At 47.7% G+C, this 20158-nt stretch overlaps 1 protein-coding gene across 1 annotated transcript in view; it reads right to left on the reverse strand.

Annotated features, from left to right (window-relative positions):
• Positions 1–20158, reverse strand: part of INTS9 (integrator complex subunit 9) — a 74009-nt gene that overhangs the window by 21812 nt on the left and 32039 nt on the right. The window contains exons 8-10 of the mRNA XM_083432620.1: positions 19722–19856; positions 12668–12779; positions 1753–1933 (exon numbers count right to left, since the gene is read on the reverse strand). Coding sequence (XP_083288746.1) covers positions 1753–1933; positions 12668–12779; positions 19722–19856 — 428 coding nt within the window. The remainder of the gene's footprint in view (positions 1–1752; positions 1934–12667; positions 12780–19721; positions 19857–20158) is intronic.

Raw genomic sequence — 20158 nt, forward strand, 5'->3', positions numbered from 1 at the left:
CTTTTTTTTTTGGTTTCATTTTCTTTCTAGGTATATAAAATTTGTATATAATTTTTGTATACATGTTGGAAATTACATTACAGGAAGTCAATGACAATGTTTACTGATGCAATATAAGAATGTTAACAAATAAGTAAAATGCAATTAAAAAAAATAAAATTCCCCACTCGCCTGAAGAGCTGGCAGCCTCTTGCCCTTTTTCGAACCCCCTCCCTGGTGGAGTGTTCCCTCAGCCTCCTCTCCTCTCTCCTTGCGAGTCCTCTGGGCAGATGCCGCCACTGCCCCTGATCTCTGAGCCACCCGCCGCCCCACAGGGGCCTGGGGGAAGGATGCCCCCAGACCTAGTGGCCTGGCGGAGACTGGCCAATGGTGAAGGCGAGGCCAGCCCCTTGCTCACCTTGGGAGGCAGCAGAGGCAGCAGAAGGCGCTGTCGGGCCTGAACTGGTGGAAATCCAGGCACTCAGCTCCCAGGCAGCCCTTGCACAGGGCAAGCATGAAGAAGGGTCAGCGTGGTGCCCTCCTGTCTACCCGGCCGCCCACTTGTCCATCCATTCCCCAAAACAAGGGCTGGTGGAAATACAGTGGTGCCCCGCAAGACGAATGCCTCGCAAGACGGAAAACCTGCAAGACGAAAGGGTTTTCCGTTTTCAGAGGCGCTTCGCAAGACGAATTTCCCTATGGGCTTGCTTCGCAAGACGAAAATTGACGAAAATTTTTGAGGTTTTTTTCCGCTCCCCAACCCCTTTTTCTGAAGAGCTAAGCTGCTAAAAGCCTTTTAGCAGCTAAACCGCTAATCCCTTAAGCCTTTAATAGGTGTTAATAGCCCTTAAACTGCCAATAGCGCTAATAGCGCTAAACGGCTAATGGGCTGCGGATTGCGAACGTGCCTCCCACACGGATCACTATGGATCACTGGCGGTTCCCTCACTACGAGAAGCCAAGTTACAGGGAACCAGGCAGAGGGCCTTCTCGGTAGTGGCGCCCAACCCTGTGGAACACCCTCCCACCAGATGTCAAAGAGAAAAATAACTACCAAACTTTTAGAAGACATCTGAAGGCAGCCCTGTTTAGGGAAGCTTTTAATGTTTAATAGGTTATTGCATTTTAGTGTTTTGTTGGAAGTGGCAGGGGAAACCCAGCCAGATGGGTGGGGTATAAATAATAAATTATTATTACTATCACCTTCGCAACCTGAGTGTCCACTGTACTTTCTCTGGGAAAGCGCAACTTGGTTTTGGAACGGACTTCTGGAATGGATTAAGTTTGAGAACCAAGGTACCACTGTAGTAGCTTTGCTCTCCCACCCTCTTTCTTCCTGTGTCGGAGGTACCCCTCCACCCAGCCATGGGGTACCTCTTTGCTGCCAATACTTAAAAGGTAAAGGTACCCCTGCCCGTACGGGCCAGTCTTGACAGACTCTAGGGTTGTGCGCCCATCTCACTCAAGAGGCCGGGGGCCAGCGCTGTCCGCGGACACTTCCGGGTCACGTGGCCAGCGTGACATCGCTGCTCTGGCAAGCCAGAGCCGCACACGGAAACGCCGTTTACCTTCCCGCTAGTAAGCGGTCCCTATTTATCTACTTGCACCCGAGGGTGCTTTCGAACTGCTAGGTTGGCAGGCGCTGGGACCGAACAACGGGAGCGCACCCCACTGCGGGGATTCGAACCGCCGACCTCTTGATCGGCAAGCCCTAGGCGCTGAGGCTTTTACCCACAGAGCCACCCGCGTCCCTTACCACTCGGTAATACTTACCACTCGGCAAAGATCTGGGAGAACTCGAGGGAGCTGTTTGCCACTGGCGAGATGAAGTAGAAGGGGACGTTGGAGAGGCCGGCCGAGTCGATGTACTGGTACAGGCACTCAAGAAGGTCGTAGATCACGCCGGACGGGTAGCAGGGGACCAGGACGTTCCCCCCATTCCGGACGGTCAAAGCTTAACAAAGGGCAAGGACATGTTTTTGAGTTAGTGAATAGGGAAGAGGTAATAATAATAATAATAATTTTTATTTATACCCCGCCCTCCCCGGCCAGAGTCGGGCTTAGGGCAGCTAACACCAATCAAATCACATTAAAAACATAATGGGGGGGACGGACAAAAACCAATTTAAAATACAGGCTAAAATGCAATTTAAAATGCAGCCTCATTTAAAAAGTAGCTCATAGATCAAAACCATAAGGGGAGGGAAACAGAAGGGTCAGACTGAGTCCAAACCAAAGGCCAGGCGGAACAGCTCTGTCTTGCAGGCCCTGCGGAAAGATGTCAAGTCTCGCAGGGCCCTAGTCTCTTGGGACAGAGCGTTCCACCAAGTCGGGGCCAGTACTGAAAAGGCCCTGGCCCTAGTTGAGACCAATCTAACCACCTTGTGACTTGGGACCTCCAAAATGTTATCATTTGTGGACCTTAATGTCCTCCGCAGGGCATACCAGGAGAGGCGGTCCCATAGGTACGTGGACCTGAATAACTATTCAGTTTTCTTTTTTAAAGGCACTCAATGGTTCAGAGTATTGGCACCTCTCTCTTTTTTTAACCAAAAAAAGTCGTGTACACTGTGCTCGCTGGGGAAGATGGGAGTTGTAGTTCAAAACATCTGGAGGGCACGAGGTTTGTGAAGGCTGCTCTATAATATCCGCTGCCCCATTGTCTATGTTGCCCCCCCCGAAAAACTCATATCTGATTCCTTAAAAAAAATGGGAAATGATATATAATGAAATGAAGAGGATGTTTAAAATTACCTTTGTAAAAAAACCCCAGAAGCTTTTCTTTTCGGATTTATAGGGACAGAACTACCTAAACTATACAGAAACCTATTCATGTATGCGACTACAGAGGGAAGAATGTTACCTGCCTCAAAATGGAAAGAAGCAGAAGTCCCAGTGAAGGAAGAGCGGATACAAAAACTTATGGAATATGCAGAAATGGCAAAACTTACCGGAATAATAAGAAATCAAGACAACCAATTTTTTAAATAAAAGAATGGAAATGGTTTATTGAATATTTACAGATAATTTTTAAACAGATATAAACATTGGCAGGTTGACTGTAACAACCTGCACTTTTATACGGGCATACATTTAAAGATGATGAATAAATGAACAAATTAAGTTAGTTTGGATATGCAGAAGATATCAAAAACAAATTTAAGGAACTGCAGAAAGAGGGGGATGGAAGTCAAGTTTCTAAATGTCAAAATGAATGTAAAATTAGTGAAATGTATAACACTAGTGAAATGTATACACTTGAAAAGTATAATAAATAAAATATCAAAAAGAGAGGGGAGGGATTTATTGAGATTTTTTAACAATATTGCCAGCTTTGTGACATCTTAGAATCATAGAATCATAGAGTTGGAAGAGACCACAAGGGCCATCGAGTCCAACCCCCTGCCAAGCAGGAAACACCATCAGAGCACTCCTGACATATGGTTGTCAAGCCTCTGCTTAAAGACCTCCAAAGAAGGAGACTCCACCACACTCCTTGGCAGCAAATTCCACTGTCGAACAGCTCTTACTGTCAGGAAGTTCTTCCTAATGTTTAGGTGGAATCTTCTTTCTTGTAGTTTGGATCCATTGCTCCGTGTCCGCTTCTCTGGAGCAGCAGGAAACAACCTTTCTCCCTCCTCTATGTGACATCCTTTTATATATTTGAACATGGCTATCATATCACCCCTTAACCTCCTCTTCTCCAGGCTAAACATGCCCAGCTCCCTTAGCCGTTCCTCATAAGGCATCGTTTCCAGGCCTTTGACCATTTTGGTTGCCCTCCTCTGGACGCGTTCCAGTTTGTCAGTGTCCTTCTTGAACTGTGGTGCCCAGAACTGGACACAGTACTGCAGGTGAGGTCTTCCCGTTGGCCTTCATATAAATAAGCCAAACTCCTGCATGAAATGCTTACAGTTGCTGGCAGCATTCAGAGGTGAGTTTAATAAGTAAAACGTATTAAATAAATATGCCTGTTGTCTTTGTCCATGGAGTTTTCTTGGCAGGGATACTGGAGTGGCTTGCTGGTTCCTGCTCCAGGTGGATCACGTTTGGTCAAAACTCTCCACTATGACCTGTCCATCTTGAGTGGCCCTGCACGGCATAGCTCATTGCTTCTCTGAGTTATTCAAGCCCCTTCACCATGGCAAGGCAGTGATCCATAAAGCTCTGGTTTTCCCAGAAGTGATGTATGGAAGTGAGAGCTGGACCATAAAGAAGGCTGATCGCCGAAGAATTGATGCTTTTGAATTATGGTGCTGGAGGAGACTCTTGAGAGTCCCATGGACTGCAAGAAGAACAAACCTATCCATTCTGAAGGAAATCAGCCCTGAGTGCTCACTGGAAGGACAGATCCTGAAGCTGAGGCTCCAATACTTTGGCCACCTCAGGAGAAGAGAAGACTCCCTGGAAAAGACCCTGATGTTGGGAAAGATGGAGGGCACAAGGAGAAGGGGATGACAGAGGATGAGATGGTTGGACAGTGTTCTCGAAGCTACAAACATGAGTCTGACCAAACTGCGGGAGGCAGTGGAAGACAGGAGTGCCTGGCGTGCTCTGGTCCAGGGGGTCAGGAAGAGTCGGACACGACTAAACAACAACAAATTGGAAAAGACCAGATAGCCATCTTCAAATATCTTAAAGGCCGTCACATGGAAGAGGGAACATGTTTTTTTCCTCCTGCTCTGGAGGGTAGGACCCGAACCAATGGCTTCAAGTTTCAAAAAGGAGATTCCGACTTAACATCAGGAAAAACTTTCTGACAGTAAGAGCTGTGTGACAGTGGAACGGTCTCCCTTGGGAGATTTTTCACTGGAGAAGTTTAAGCAGAGGTTGGAGGGCCATCTGTCATGGATGCCTTAGCCGACATTCCTGCATTGCAGGGGTTGGACTAGATGACCCTTGAGGTCCCCTAAGATTCTGTGATCAGCACACAGGATGAAATTGTCACGACAAACGCAAAAGCATCACATGCCGTCTGCTTCACCCTTGCTGCAATTCCTGCGTGGAAACTGCGTGTAGCTTTTCAGATGTGGGGAATTACATTACGCGATTCTAGTGATGTCATAAACCAAAATCCATTTATTTATTTATTTTGTCCCCAGGCCCAAATGCAGTTTCCCCCCACCTTTTATTGCATTTCCAAATGCTTAATTTTCATTGAGAAGGTTTAAAGTAACAAAGGCGTGATTCTATTTGAATCATCTCTTTTCATTCCACACTCCAACGACGGCACATTAGCGTTGATTTTACCGCTGCCTCTTTTCAACGCCATCGCTTGCTGCATCCGGATATCGATTCGTTGTTTTGGTGTGTTTATTATTATTATTATTATTATTATTATTATTATTATTATTATTGCAACCCCCTTGGGTTCAGGAGCAGAGGTGGTAAATGTTTAAAAGGAATAATGGGGAAAGAACGGACGAGAAAACCAGAGATATCCCTCCTTTAATCTAACAGTAGACAGGATATTAAACCTCCACCCGCTGGATCTCGAGAGAAGACGGTGCTCTGAAAATATTGGTGCAATGCCTGTGTAACAGCAGCAGGTGTTTTTTGTTTAAAGGACAATTGCAGCATTTGGAAAGACAGGGTTGCCAACTTGCCATATGACCGGGAATTCCTGGACGTGTCCTTTTGCAGGTCCTAAATACCCACCCAGTGTATTCTACATTTTAGAGCAAATGTCCTGGAGTTGGGGTTTAAAAAATAAAATAAAAAAGTGCTCAGGTTACTCTGGGTTCAGACTCTGGCTCTGGCAATTTGGGCTCGGATTTTGTGTCCGGCTTTTTACCCCTTGAAATATGGCAACTCTAGGAAAAAGGCAAGGAAAAGGAATTGCAAATGAAGCAACGAAGATCTCTGCTCGTGTGAATTCTCATTTGGAATTCTGTGTGCAGTTCTGGTCTCTCTGCATCTTAAAAATGATCTAGTAAAAAAGTAGGGAAGGACCAGGAGATTGAAAGCTGGCAGGGAATATGGAAACCAGTCCATTGCGAAGGCCGGTTAAGTGATGGCAGCAATTTTGGACAATGGAGCAATTGAAAGCACCTAGACGTGTAAACCTTGCTTTATTTTTCTTATGTTCTTATTTATTTGTTTGTTTGTTGTTGCAGGGGTCTTTTAATTTCACGGCTGCTGTCACCATCTGCAGTGATCATGGAGCCCAAGAAAGTAAAATCTCTCACTGCCTCCATTTCTTCCCCTTCTATTTGCCAGGAGGTGATGGGCCCAGGGGCCATGATCTTCGTTTTTTTTGATGTTGAGCTTCAGACCATATTTTGCGCTCTCCTCTTTCACCCTCATTAAAAGGTTCTTTAATTCCTCCTCACTTTCTGCCATGAAGGTTCCAATGTAGTCACATCCTTTTCCTGAAGAGGGCAGAAGAGCTCCAAAACGTGAAGAAAAAAATGCTTTTGGGTGCTTTTACAGCTCTGGTAGCAAAAGCAAGAGAAGTCAGAAACATCTCGTGTCAACACCTTGGGGGGAAAAATAAAATTCTGATACTCAGCTGGGCATGGAGGCAAATCCTGAGAACCACAAAGGAAAAACTGGCAGAAAATGCTCTGTTCTTCTAAGGCTCTGTAGCCAAGGTGGTGAACAGCAGTTGTCGCCGAACTACAATTCCCAGCACCCCTGAACACTGAGTCATGCCAGGCGTAGCTGAACGGCGTCTAGCAACATCTGGTGGGCACCACATTGTCTAAACCCTGGCTCTGACATGTGAGCTTACAAGACCCTTTCCAGCAAACAATATAACAACAGTGCCATTGGAATAATAATAATAATAATAATAATAATTTATTATTTGTACCCCGCCCATCTGGCTGGGCTTCCCCAGCCACTCTGGGCAGCTTCCAACAAAGATGAAAAATACACTAAAATGTCACGTATTAAAAACTTCCCTGAACAGGGCTGCCTTCAGATGTCTTCTGAATGTCAGGTAGTTGTTTATCGCTTTGACATCTGATGGGAGGGCGTTCCAAAGGGGGGTGCCACTACCGAGAAGGCCCTCTGCCTGGTTCCCTGTAACTTGGCCTCTCGCAGTGAGGGAACCGCCAGAAGGCCCTTGGAGCTGGACCTCAGTGTCCGGGCAGAACGATGGGGGTGGAGACGCTCCTTCAGGTATACTGGGCCTTTGAGGCCGTTTAGGGCTTTAAAGGTCAGCACCAACAGTTTGAATTGTGCTCGGAAACGTACTGGGAGCCAATGTAGGTCTTTCAAGACCGGTGTTATGTGGTCTCGGTGGCCGCTCCCAGTCACCAGTCTAGCTGCCGCATTCTTGATTAGTTGTAGTTTCCGGGTCACCTTCAAAGGTAGCCCCACGTACAGCGCATTGCAGTAGTCCAAGCGGGAGATAACCAGAGCATGCACCACTCTGGCGAGACAGTCTGCAGGCAGATAGGGTCTCAGCCTACGTACCAGATGGAGCTGGTAAACAGCTGCCCTGGATACAGATTTGACCTGTGCCTCCATGGACAGCTGTGAGTCCAAAATGACTCCCAGGCTGCGCACCTGGTCCTTCAGGGGCACAGTTACCCCATTCAGGACCAGGGAATCCTCCACACCTGCCTGCCTCCTGTCCCCCAAAAACAGTACTTCTGCCTTGTCAGGATTCAACCTCAATCTGTTAGCCCCCATCCATCCTCCAGCCGCCTCCAGACACTCACACAGGACCTTCACCGCCTTCACTGGTTCTGATTTAAAAGAGAGGTAGAGCTGGGTATCATCTGCATACTGATGAATGCCAACAGACGAATCGAGGAAGTGAGCCAAGTCACGCGGTGTGCATTAAATAGCCAAGGAAGCACACATATACCCTCTCAAGGGGTTACGGGGTCGGAAATGACGTTGCAAGGAATTCAGCACCTAGGAAACTTTATTCTCAGCTTCTCGTCACAGAATCGGAAGGGGCCACGAGGGTCATCTAATCCAACCCCGGCAATGAAGGAATTTCTTGTCCAATGTGGGGCTCAAACCCACAACCCTCTGACAGTGGGCGGAGAACGTAGCCACGACAGACAGCTAATAGCCACGGATAGCCTTGCCCTTCCAAGGCACATTTTGAGCAGGATGCTAAGTGATGCTGTTCACACCCACGACATCATACAGCTCAACAATTAACAGCTTTTCCGATGGTGAAAATTAATTTGCTAGTTAATTCTAAATATGTAATAGCAGCTGTTGCTATGTTTCTCTATAAACCATCAGAGAGAGAGAGAGATTCACTTTGTAGATGTAAATTAAAGGGATATATGGTCACTTTAAGGTCTCGACAGACTAACCAATTCTCTGTGACCAATTTGCGTTTAATAATTTTCTCCTGACCAACTGGGTCGAAGCGCATCGGGCCTTTGTCAAATTTTGTAGTCATCTATTAGTCATGTAAGGATTTTGATCATGCTTTGGCAAGTCTATTTGTTATTATATCGTATTTGTAACCTGATCTATTTTGACTACTGGCCGCTGACAAATTTTGTAGTCATCTATCGGTCGATATGGAGAGTTGGATCAGGCTTTGACCCGAATAGCAAAGTCAATTTGTTATTGTGTCATCTTTGTAATTTCATCTGCTTTGATTACATTTTCATATTCTGATGCTGGATTAAAATTATACTTCATCTTCCTATAGTAGGTTTAAGCTTCTGAACCCACTTATGTCTTTTGGGCTTAGTTACATTGGCTGGGGCCAGAACACCCCTTTTTCTGTGCTGTGCACTTCATCGTCTGCACCAAAGTCCACGACAATCAGCAGGGAATACAATTATTATAGGCCAGTGGTTTTCAACCAGCGTGCCATGGCATCCTGGGTGCCTTGAACAATGGTCAGGGGTGTCGTGGGCAAAACTGGCCTCCGTCCCTTTTTTCCTTCCCTCCCTCCTCTGGTGCCCTCTCAGGTCTCTGCCTCCCCAAGGCTTGCACAGATTAAGGTTGAATCCTAACAAGACAGAAGTACTGTTCTTGGGGAACAGGGGGCGGGCTGGTGTGGAGGACTCCCTGGTGCCCTGAAGGACCAGGTGCGCAGCCTGGGAGTCATTCTGGACTCACAGCAGTCCATGGAGGCGCAGATCAATTCTGTGTCCAGGGCAGCTGTCTACCACCTCCATCTGGTACGCAGGATGAGACCCTATCTGCCTGCGGACAGCCTCGCCAGAGTAGTGCATGCTCTGGTTATCTCCCGCTTGGACTACTGCAATGCGCTCTACGTGGGGCTACCTTTGAAGGTGACCTAGAAACTGCAACTAATCCAGAATGCAGCAGCTAGACTGGTGACTGGGAACAGCCGCCAAGACCACATAACACCGGTCTTGAAAGAACTACATTGGCTCCCAGTATATTTCTGAGCTCAATTCAAAGTGTTGGCGTTGACCTTGAAAGCCCTAAATGGCCCAGTATCCCTGAAGGAGCGTCTCCACCTCCATTGTTCAGCCTGGACACTGAGGTCCAGCTCTGAGGGCCTTCTGGCAGTTCCCTCACTGCGAGGAGCCAAGTTACAGGCAACCAGGCAGAGGGCCTTCTCGGTAGTGGCGCCCACCCTGTGGAACGCCCTCCCACCAGATGTCAAAAAGAACAACAACTACCAAACTTTTAGAAGACATCTGAAGGCAGCCCTGTTTAGGGAAGCTTTTAATGTTTGATGTATTACTGTATTTAATATTTGGTTGGAAGCCGCCCTGAGTGACTGGGGAAGCCGAGCCAGATGGGTGGGGTATAAATAATAAATTATTATTATTATTATTATTGCACAGCTGTTTGTTGCAGCAGCCCTGGCTACAAGCTCTGCAGGCGAATGGTGGCACTGGGGCTGGCCAGGGGCTGCTTGCCCGGCACCTGTGGAGCAGTGTGAGGAGTCAACTCACTTTGGGGTGGAAAAGATCAGAGACCAGGGGCGGCAGCTGAATTTGCCCAGGGGAGAGGAGGCTGAGGGAACGCTCCACCAGGGAGGGTGTTTGAAAAAGGGCGAGAGGCTGCCAGCTCTGCAGGCAAGGGGTGACATAACTAGGCTCCTGAGCCCCCCAGGGGTGCCGCAGAAAGAATGCAGTTGGTCAAGGGAGCCGTGAACCCAAAAAGGTTGAAAACCTCTGCTATATGCAAAGAGGGACAAGGGTCCAAAATAAAAAAAAACACCTATTAACTTAAATCAAAGTCTCAGTTTAAATGGAAGAAATCCAATTTGGACCAGAAAAACCTGGGACAGTACTTAAAGCTATCCGGGGAAATACAAAATACAACACAAAAACCCAATACTTAAAAGACAACATGCCTGTTTATAATAACGGTAAAGGACCCCTGGATGGTTAAGTCCAGTCAAAGTCAATTCAGGCCGAGGAAGCCAGCATTTGTCCACAGCTTTCTGGGTCATGTGGCCAGCATGACTAAAACCACTTCTGGTGCAACAGGACATCATGATGAATGCCAGAGAGCATGGAAACGCTGTTTACCTTCCCGCCGCAGTGGTACCTATTTATCTTCTTGAACGGGCGTGCTTTCCAACTGCTAGGTTGGGAGGAGCTGGGACAGAGCAACGGGAGCTCACGCCGTCGCAGGGATTTAAACTGCCGACCTTCTGATCGGCAAGCCCAAGAGGCTCAGTGGTTTAGACCACAGCGCCACCTGCGTCCCTTTTACCTTACCTTATAATAGCAGCCTGATAAAAAGCCGAGGGTCACAATCCGACAAAATACCCAAGAGGGCTTAAAGCCATTGAAGCAGGATTCAATCAAACTGGTATTCAGAAGCACTGCTGCCTCCGATTGTGACTAGTAGCCATCAAACGTCTTCTCCTTCATGAGTGGGTCTAATCCAATTTTAAAGCCATCAAGGCCTTGATGTTATTTTAGGGAAGAAAAGTACCTTATACAGAGGCCGGCCAATGGGTCTCCCCTGACTGGCAGGAGTTTTAGCCAGGGAGTCTTCCCTAGCCTTTGTCAAGTATAATTGTTTAATTGACAATGAAATGGAGAATGCCTGTGTGTATTGCTGGAAAGGTTTAACACGGGGAAATTCCACAGAGGTATATTAAGAGCTTCCTGCTAGCTAACCTGTGTGTGTTTAACCTTAGATCACATGAGAGGCTATTGAATGGCAAACTGGCCACCTTGAAAGGCTGGTGCCTTTGGCTTTTTGTTCTCAGGCTCTGAGACTCTCCTGAAAGGAGTCAATACAGATCTAGGCAAATGGATGCTGAAGGAAGAGAGAGATCTATGCTTTTAGGTCTGTTTGGAATTATTTTTTATTTCTAAGGTGATGAGCCCGTGCTGAACACCACAATATAGTTATGGTGCAAATTTTTTGTTTACTGGGTGTGTGTTTTTGGTTCTGTTTTGAAGAAAGCTCTGCAAGTGAAGTTTTGCATCAAACAAATGGGCCTAGACTATTTTATTCCAAGAGGAGTCAGTTTATATGCATCCAATCATTTCAATGTTAATATCCACACCATAGATTGAATCCATCTATTGACGCCAGAGATTCTGCATGCAAAGCTTGCACTCTGCTACTGAGCTCTCTTCCTCCAAGCTTGGATCTAGGGAGGGGAGCCCAGGACTGATCCTAACTTCAGGCAGAGATCCTGGACAAGGTCAGTGCCAAGGGAAAGGTTAGGGCCTTCATGGAATGTAGAGCTGGAAGCAGTGGCGTAGCGTGGGGGGTGCAGGGGGGGGCCGGCCGCACCGGGCGCAACATCTGGGGGGGGCGCTCGCACTCGCAGCTCTCTGCCCCTACCTGGCTCACTCACTCTCTCTCACTGCAGTGCTGGCTGTGCGAATCCGATCCGAGCCGCCGGGTCGCCGCCCACTGTGGAGGGGAGGGTGCCAGGCATGCGGTGCGGTGCGGAGAGCGAGGGACTATCTGGGGGAGGGACAGTGCAGCGGGGGGCACAAATTACTTGCCTTGCCCCGGGTGCTGACAACCCACGCTACGCCACTGGCTGGAAGGGACCCAAAGGGTCACTTAGGCCAATCCCTGGCACTGTCCTAACAACCACCATTTCTGGCTTGGCTGTCAGTAGCAGCTACATGGAATCAGCTGGCCTTTTATTCCTGCATTGCAGGGGGTTGGACTAGATGACCGCTGGTGTCCCTTCCAACTCCACCATTCTATGATTCCATGTAAGGCCAGACCAAGCTTGTGGGCTACGCTGCCTCCGCCTCGCACAGGCTTTTGGGTCACCAGGTGCTGGCGACGACTGCGCCTTTCGAGAAACGGGAGGCCGGCTTTTAACAAAGCACACGCGAAGATGTTAAACTGGCCGAGAGGCAGCCAGGAAGCGGCAGGGCCACCTGTCGACGCGAGAGCCTTGTCAAAACACAAACCGCTGGCAGCGAAGCCACCCACTTAGCGAGCTAAGGAGAGCGGGCGATTCAATCTCATTATGCCTGTTCCGTTCCAAGACTGGGTGTCGTCTCCAGCCGACTTCCACAAGGTACAACTTGCATCTCTCAAAAGCACTTACTGTATTAATGAGGGAGGCAAAGGCACATCGTAAAAAATCTCAACTGCTAGTTTTATGCCAGGGAGAGGGAGAGAGGGAGTCAAACAGTTACTTCTGTTCCGGGAATCTCGGAGCAATTTCCCACATGGGGTTATGAGTCAGATTATAAAGCAAGCAGGCGCAACATCACCCCAACCCAACCAGCAACAACACGACCATCGCTGCCACACACACCCCACCCACCCACGGCCACCTTACCAAGGTTACTGCAGAATTCTCCCACCATGCCGTCGGGATTTGCGGTGGGAATCTGGGTGAGGCCGGTCAGGATGAGGACATCGCTGTTTTTCAGGGAAGCTTGGTCCATGGGCTGAAAGGGAAGGTCCAAGAGGCAGAGCTCGTTTATTTATTTATTATTAGTCACACGATTCTAAACCAAAATAGACTCCAGGCATCTTGCAAAGAGGACAAAAGTGCATAGTTAGAGGCATCGTGTTCCTCAATGCACGCAGAAGACGATGGAGCAGGTCAAATGGGTGTGTCTTGCCCAGCATCCTTTTCTCACAGGGACCAACCAGATCCTTAATGGGACTAAAGGTAAAGGTAAAGGACCCCTGACCATTAGGTCCAGTCGTGGCCGACTCTGGGGTTGCGGTGCTCATCTCGCTTTATTGGCTGAGGGAGCCGGCGTACAGCTTCCGGGTCATGTGGCCAGCATGACTAAGCCGCTTCTGGCGAACCAGAGCAGCGCACGGAAACGCCGTTTACCTTCCCGCTGGAGTGGTACCTACTTATCTACTTGCACTTTGACATGCTTTCGAACTACTAGGTTGGCAGGAGCAGGGACCGAGCAACGGGAGCTCACCCCGTCGCGGGGATTCGAACCACCAAGCTTCTGATCAGCAAGTCCTAGGCTCTGTGGTTTAACCCACAGCGCCACCAGCGTCCCTCCTTAATGGGACTGGAGGAGTGCAATACCAGTCTCCCCTTCTATGATAATAATAATATGATAATAATTTATTATTTAAACCCCGTCTCATCTGACTGAGTTTCCCCAGCCACTCTGGATGACTCCAAACAGAATATGAAAAACCCGATAAAACGTCAAACATTAAAAAGTTCCCTAAATAGATGTCTTCTAAAAGTCAGGTAGTTGTTTATTTCTTTGACATCTGATGGGAGGGCATTCCACAGGGCGGGCACCACTACCGAGAAAGCCCTCTGCCTGGTTCCCTGCAACTTGGCTTCTCACAGTGAGGGAACCGCCAGAAGGCCCTCGGAGCTGGACCTCAGTGTCCAGGCAGAACGATGGAGGTGGAGACACTCCTCCAGGTATACTGGACCGAGGCCGTTTAGGGCTTTAAAGGTCAGCACCAACACTTTGAATTGTGCTCGGAAATGTACTGGGAGCCAATGTAGGTCTTTCAGGACCGGTGTTATATGGTCTCGGCGGCCGCTCCCAGTCACCAGTCTGGCTGCCGCATTCTGGATTAGTTGGGAGTTTCTGGGTCAATTTCAAAGGTAGCCCCACACAGAGTGCATTGCAGTAGTCCAAGCGGGAGATAACCAGCGCATGCACCACTTCCAGCAACTGGTATACAAAGGCAGCATTTGGAGGCTGAACACAGCCCCTGAGATCAGGGATCTTCTTTAAAAGTTATCCGCGTTGGGGCCCATCACTGTAGACTGGTGTGAACAGATTCCATTGCTGGCCGTGGATACACAGGAATAATGTTAAGATGAATCCAGCTGGGTCAGGCCAAAGACCCATGTAGTCCAGAGTTCTGTTCTAGCAGCAACAGCAAGAAACTCCAGCAGGTGCAGAATGCCACAGCCAGGCTCCTTACGGGGTCCTTGCCACGGAATCACATTCACCCAGTGCTATACCCGCTGCACTGGCTCCCGGTGGAGTACAGGATTAGGTTTAAGGTGCTGGTTTTAACCTTTAAATAGGACCCACGTACCTACAGGACCACCTCTCCTGGTATGTCCCACGGAGGACCTTGCGGTCTTCAGACAAAAACATCTTGGAGGTCCTGGGCCACAGGGAGGTCAGGCGGCCTCAACCAGAGCCAGGGCTTTTTCGGCCGTGGCCCCGATCTGGTGGAACGCTCTGCCACAAGAGACTAGGGTCCTGCGGGACTTGACATCTTTCCGCAGGGCCTGCAAGACGAAGCTGTTCCACCAGGCCTTTGGCCAAGGCACTGTCTGACCCCCCCTCCTTCGGTATTCCTCCCAGAACTCTAGCCCAATGGTTGCCATTAATTTGATTTTGAATTGATTTTAGAATGAATTGATTTTAGAATGTATTTCAATTAATTGATTGTAATTTTATGTAAATTGTGTTATTTTTACTGTTGTTAGCTGCTCTGAGCCCGGCATCGGCTGGGGAGGGCGGGATATAAATAAAATTATTAATTATTAATTATTAGTATTATTATTAGCACATGGACCTTGACAAGCCTGCCGGCAGCGGGTTGGACTGGATGACCCTGGGGCCCCTTCCAACTCTACAGTTCTATGAGTCTCAGCCATCACAGTTCACCAATGCCTGGGAGAAAGTGGAAAGTCTTGACCAGGTGCAAGGTGTGCCTTCACTGGGGAGAGTGCTCCATATCTGGGGGGCTACATTGAAAAAGACCGTCTCTTGTGCTAAATCCGCTCCAGAAACATAATCATAGAATCATAGAATCATAGAGTTGGAAGAGACCCCAAGGGCCATCGAGTCCAACCCCCTGCCAAGCAGGAAACACCATCAGAGCACTCCTGACATATGGTTGTCAAGCCTCTGCTTAAAGACCTCCAAAGAAGGAGACTCCACCACACTCCTTGGCAGCAAATTCCACTGTAGAACAGCTCTTACTGCCAGGAAGTTCTTCCTAATGTTTAGGTGGAATCTTCTTTCTTGTAGTTTGGATCCATTGCTCCGTGTCCGCTTCTCTGGAGCAGCAGAAAACAACCTTTCTCCCTCCTCTATGTGACATCCTTTTATATATTTGAACATGGCTATCATATCACCCCTTAACCTCCTCTTCTCCAGACTAAACATGCCCAGCTCCCTTAGCCGTTCCTCATAAGGCATCGTTTCCAGGCCTTCGACCATTTTGGTTGCCCTCCTCTGGACACGTTCCCGTTTGTCAGTGTCCTTCTTGAACTGTGGTGCCCAGAACTGGACACAGTACTCCAGGTGAGGTCTGACCAGAGCAGAATACAGTAATAATCAATTGCACGCTCATAGGCACAGCCTGTTTGTTTAATTTGGGCACAAAAAACCCTGTTGCCTCTATAATAAAATCTATTTTATTCCCCTTCCTTCCCTCCCCCTCCCCTTTTTATGAAGATTACCCGATCTGGGACCCCACAGCTAATTCTCCCCTGGTCTCCTCGCTGGCCCAAATAGGACTAATTTAGCCAGCTAGCCCTGGTGATCATCCAATGTTTATTGGATGGATTTCCCCCCTAATTGGATTTTTGAATTCTGAATTTATTGTTATTCATGTTTTATACTGTATTTTATGCTGTTTTTTTGTTGCATCAATTAAGTGTTTTAAATTTGTTGTTAGCCGCCCTGAGCCCGGTTTTCTGAACCGGGAAGGGCGGGGTATAAATAAAAAATTCTTATTATTATTACCACCCTTCATCTGAGAGTCACAGGGTGGTTTACAGTATAAAAACGCAAAAATAATACCACAGCCAATCAACAGCACAGGGGCAGAAAAATAAAGACTCTTGGCTCAGGAAAGAAAGCCTGACTTTGACAGCTGCAGGGAGGTTGAAGGGAAAGCCGATCAGAAGTTTGGCCCAAAGTCTTCCAAAGTTATCCTCTGCGCAGCAGCCCCAGTGAATCAATGCCAGCCCCCCTCGACTCAAACGGAAGATGAAATTATGACTATTGAATACCGGCATAATCATTACATATATTTTCCACGGACAGGTTCAATATTACTTTTACTGTCTTATTGGCATTTTCGGATGACAGGCATTTCATTTGTCTGTGTGTTTTTTTTTGAAAGCTCGCTCAGAGGTCTCTCTCTCTCTCTCTCCACCCCCAGCTACACTGGTTCTCTAGTCTTCCTTAGAAACACAAGAGTTGTAGGGTTGGAAGGGCACCCCCATGGTCATCTAGTCCAACCCCATGACACAGGAGCCGCAGCTGAAGAAAACCCTTGCGCTAGGCTTCTTCCCGCAGCAGAATGTGGAATCTTCAGCCTAGAAGGCCTTTCAACACAAGAACCAGACACATTTACGGTGATGGAGACGTCTGGATTGTGTCCTTCGACTCTGATATTGCCTTTTCCTTGTCTGGGTGGAGACTAGACTCTGTTTTTGCATTTCTATCCCCCCCTTTTTTCCTCCACGGAGTTCAAAGCAGCTTGCTCCCTCATTTACCGTATTTTTCGCTCTATAAGACGCACCAGACCATAAGACGCACCTAGTTTTTGGAGGAGGAAAACGAGAAAAAAAATATTCTGAATCTCAGAAGCCAGAACAACAAGAGGGATGGCTGCGCAGTGAAAGCAGCGATCCCTTTTGCTGTTCTGGCTTCTGGGATAGCTGTGCAGCCTGCATTCGCTCCATAAGACGCACACACATTTCCCCTTACTTTTTAGGAGGGAAAAAGTGAGTCTTATAGAGCAAAAAATACGGTAATTCCCTGTGAGGTAGGTTAGGCTAAGGGCCAGCACAACTGTCCCTAAGGTCAGCCAGCGAGATTTGTAGCCAAGTGGGGAATTCGAACCCTGGTCTCCCGGGTCCTAGTCCGGGACTCTAACTACTATTCAACTGCTGTCTCTCTTATAGACACTGGCCGGCTCTAGAAAGGCAAAACCTACCCCCGCCCCCCATTGCTGGTACAGATGCAAGCAGGTGGAGAACACTCTATGAAAAAGAGGAGGAAAGAGGCAGAATCGGTTTGGATGCCCCAACCGCTCTGCCAAATCACACCTTTTGCCCTAAAAGAAATAAACCCAAGGGCAAAAACTGGGCACGACTCCTTTCCCTGGTCTGCCGCTGGCGGGGATTGTAGCTCAGAGCTCTGCCTGCCGAATCCATCAGCCCTCCAAAGATGTAGCTGTCTTTCGGGGGGGGGGGCGTGGAGGGAAATTATGGATCTTGTGAGAATTAATTTACTGGAAATTACATCTATAGCACTTTGAAGAGTTTGCCCTTAGACAAGCAGGGTGGACGAGTTGGCAGCCAGTTAAGCCATCATCCCTTCGAGAAAAAAGATAATTCAAGGGGCGATATAGATGTAGCCTGGAAGCTGCCTTCAGATATTGCGGAGTTGAAATATGTGGCATTTGAATAATAAATAAAAAGGGGGAGAGAAGGGAAGCGGGCGCAGAGAATCTGTGGGGCTTTCATAGGTGCCTTAAACTGGGAAGGCAATCGCATTAATAATATCTGGCCTGTTATTAATATGCAACAGGTTGCTTTTCTTAATGAAAAAGCAGGACCCGTAATCTCTTTTTTGACATTTTGCAATGGGCTCAGGTTACATCAAAAGGATTACATCAAAAGGTTTTAAAAGGACTCCTTGAGAAGGTGGTGGACTCTCCTTCCCTGCAGAAGTTGGAAGGCCATGTCTCAGGGATGCTTTAGCTGTGATTCCTGCATGGCTGGGGGTTAGACTAGATGACTCTGGGGTCCCCTACAACTCTACAATTCCACATTTCTATGATTCAGTAACATTATAATGATACAAGGCTGGATCCCAGGAACTAAAGCAGAATTTCCCTCACAGAGCAGGCCTGTGATTCCTGCATTGTAAGGGGTTGGACGAAGATCATGGCCACTGGTCCCATCACCTCCTGGCAAATAGAAGGGGAGGAAATGGAGGCAGTGAGAGATTTTACTTTCTTGGGCTCCATGATCACTGCAGATGGTGACAGCAGCCACGAAATTAAGAGACGCCTGCTTCTTGGGAGAAAAACCAATGGCAAACCTAGGCAGCATTTTAAAAAGTAGAGACATCACCTTGCCAACAAAGGTCCGTATAGTAAAAGCTATGGTTTTCCCAGTAGTGATGTATGGAAGTGAGAGCTGGACCATAAAGAAGGCTGATCGCCGAAGAATTGACGCTTTTGAATTCTGGTGCTGGAGGAGACTCTTGAGAGTCCCATAGACTGCAAGAAGATCAAACGCATCCATTCTGAAGGAAATCAGCCCTGAGTGCTCACTGGAAGGACAGATACTGATCAGAGCTGAGGCTCCAATACTTTGGCCACCTCATGAGAAGAGAAGACTCCCTGGAAAAGACCCTGATGTTGGGAAAGATGGAGGGCACAAGGAGAAGGGGATGACAGAGGATGAGATGGTGGGACAGTGTTCTCGAAGCTACCAGCATGAGTTTGACCAAACTGCGGGAGGCAGTGGAGGACAGGAGGGCCTGGTGTGCTCTGGTCCAGGGGGTCACGAAGAGTCGGAAATGACTAAACGACTAAACAACAACAAAGGGGTTGGACTGGATGACCTTATGGGTTCCCTCCAGCTGTACAACTCTAGGAGTTCCTTGCCCCTGCCTCTTCTGCTGCAGGACCTCCTGATGGATGTGGGAAAGACAACTTGTGCTGCTTTCTTGAAGAGGGAGATGGAATGTGGTGTCTGCTTTGCAAAGTGCTGCGCCTGCCTCTGCTCGTAGCAGATGGCCGGTTCCGGATTTACATATAAGCTAAACAAGTTATAGCTTACTCTCTTGGGCCTTACTCTCTTGGGGACCCCAAAGAAAATTTAAAGGAAAAAACCTGGATGTACACTTCCAAAATATAAGATAAAAAAATAAAACCTACATACAGCAACAGTGTTTTGTGTTGTGTAGGCTCCTATGATGTAGGTTATGGGCAGGCAAACTAAGGCCTGGGTGCTGGTCATGGCCCAATCGCCTTCTAAATCTGGACCGCGGATGGTCCAGGAATCAGCATGCTTTTACATGAGTAGAATGTGTGCTTTTATATAAAGTGCATCTCTGGGTTGTTTGTGGGGCATAGGAATTCATTCATTCCCCCCCCCCCCCCAATATAGACCGGCCCATAGCTGTCAACATTTCCCTTTTCTTGCGAGGAATCCTATTCGGAATAAGGGAATTTCCCTTTAAAAAAGGGAAAAGTTGACAGCTATGGTCCGGCCCCCCCCCCAAGGTCTGAGGGACAGTGGACCGGCCCCCTGCTGAAAAAGTTTGCTGACCCCTGATGTAAGTCGCACGAGATGGAGGAGCTGTGGAGTCGCGCATGCACTGTAGATTAACTGTATTGAGGAAGGAGAATGTCACACCTTAAGGAAGGCGAAACCTCAGAGTTCTGGGAGGGGGTTGTACCTGCGGGTGCGTTGTGAGGAGTGAGGATCCCGAGACGTAGGAAACCTTCTCGTAATGTGATTGGATGATCCAGTTGGAGCTGCCAAGCGCATAACCGGAACTGAGAGGGGAGACCTGGACTGCACCAAAAAGCTCCTGTTGGAGAGAAGAAAAACAACACAAGGAAGAATTCCAGAAAGTATTTCCCGGCATATGATTTTATTTTATGCATATTTCCTTTCCTTTCCTTTTTCATGGTAAATCTTTATTGGTTTAAAATACAGGCACGAATGATCATTTACAACAAAGGTAAGTATAAAGGCATTGAATAAGGGCGAAAAAAATTCCAGACATAAGAATAAGAAAAAAGAAGATAAAAAGATAAAAAAGAAAAGAAAAAGAACCAAAAATTTATACAGAATCATATCCATCAAATAAAATTTTTTTGCATAAAACTT

Source organism: Podarcis tiliguerta, assembly GCF_965153285.1.
Source record: "Podarcis tiliguerta genome assembly, chromosome: 3".
Lineage (NCBI taxonomy): Eukaryota > Metazoa > Chordata > Lepidosauria > Squamata > Lacertidae > Podarcis > Podarcis tiliguerta.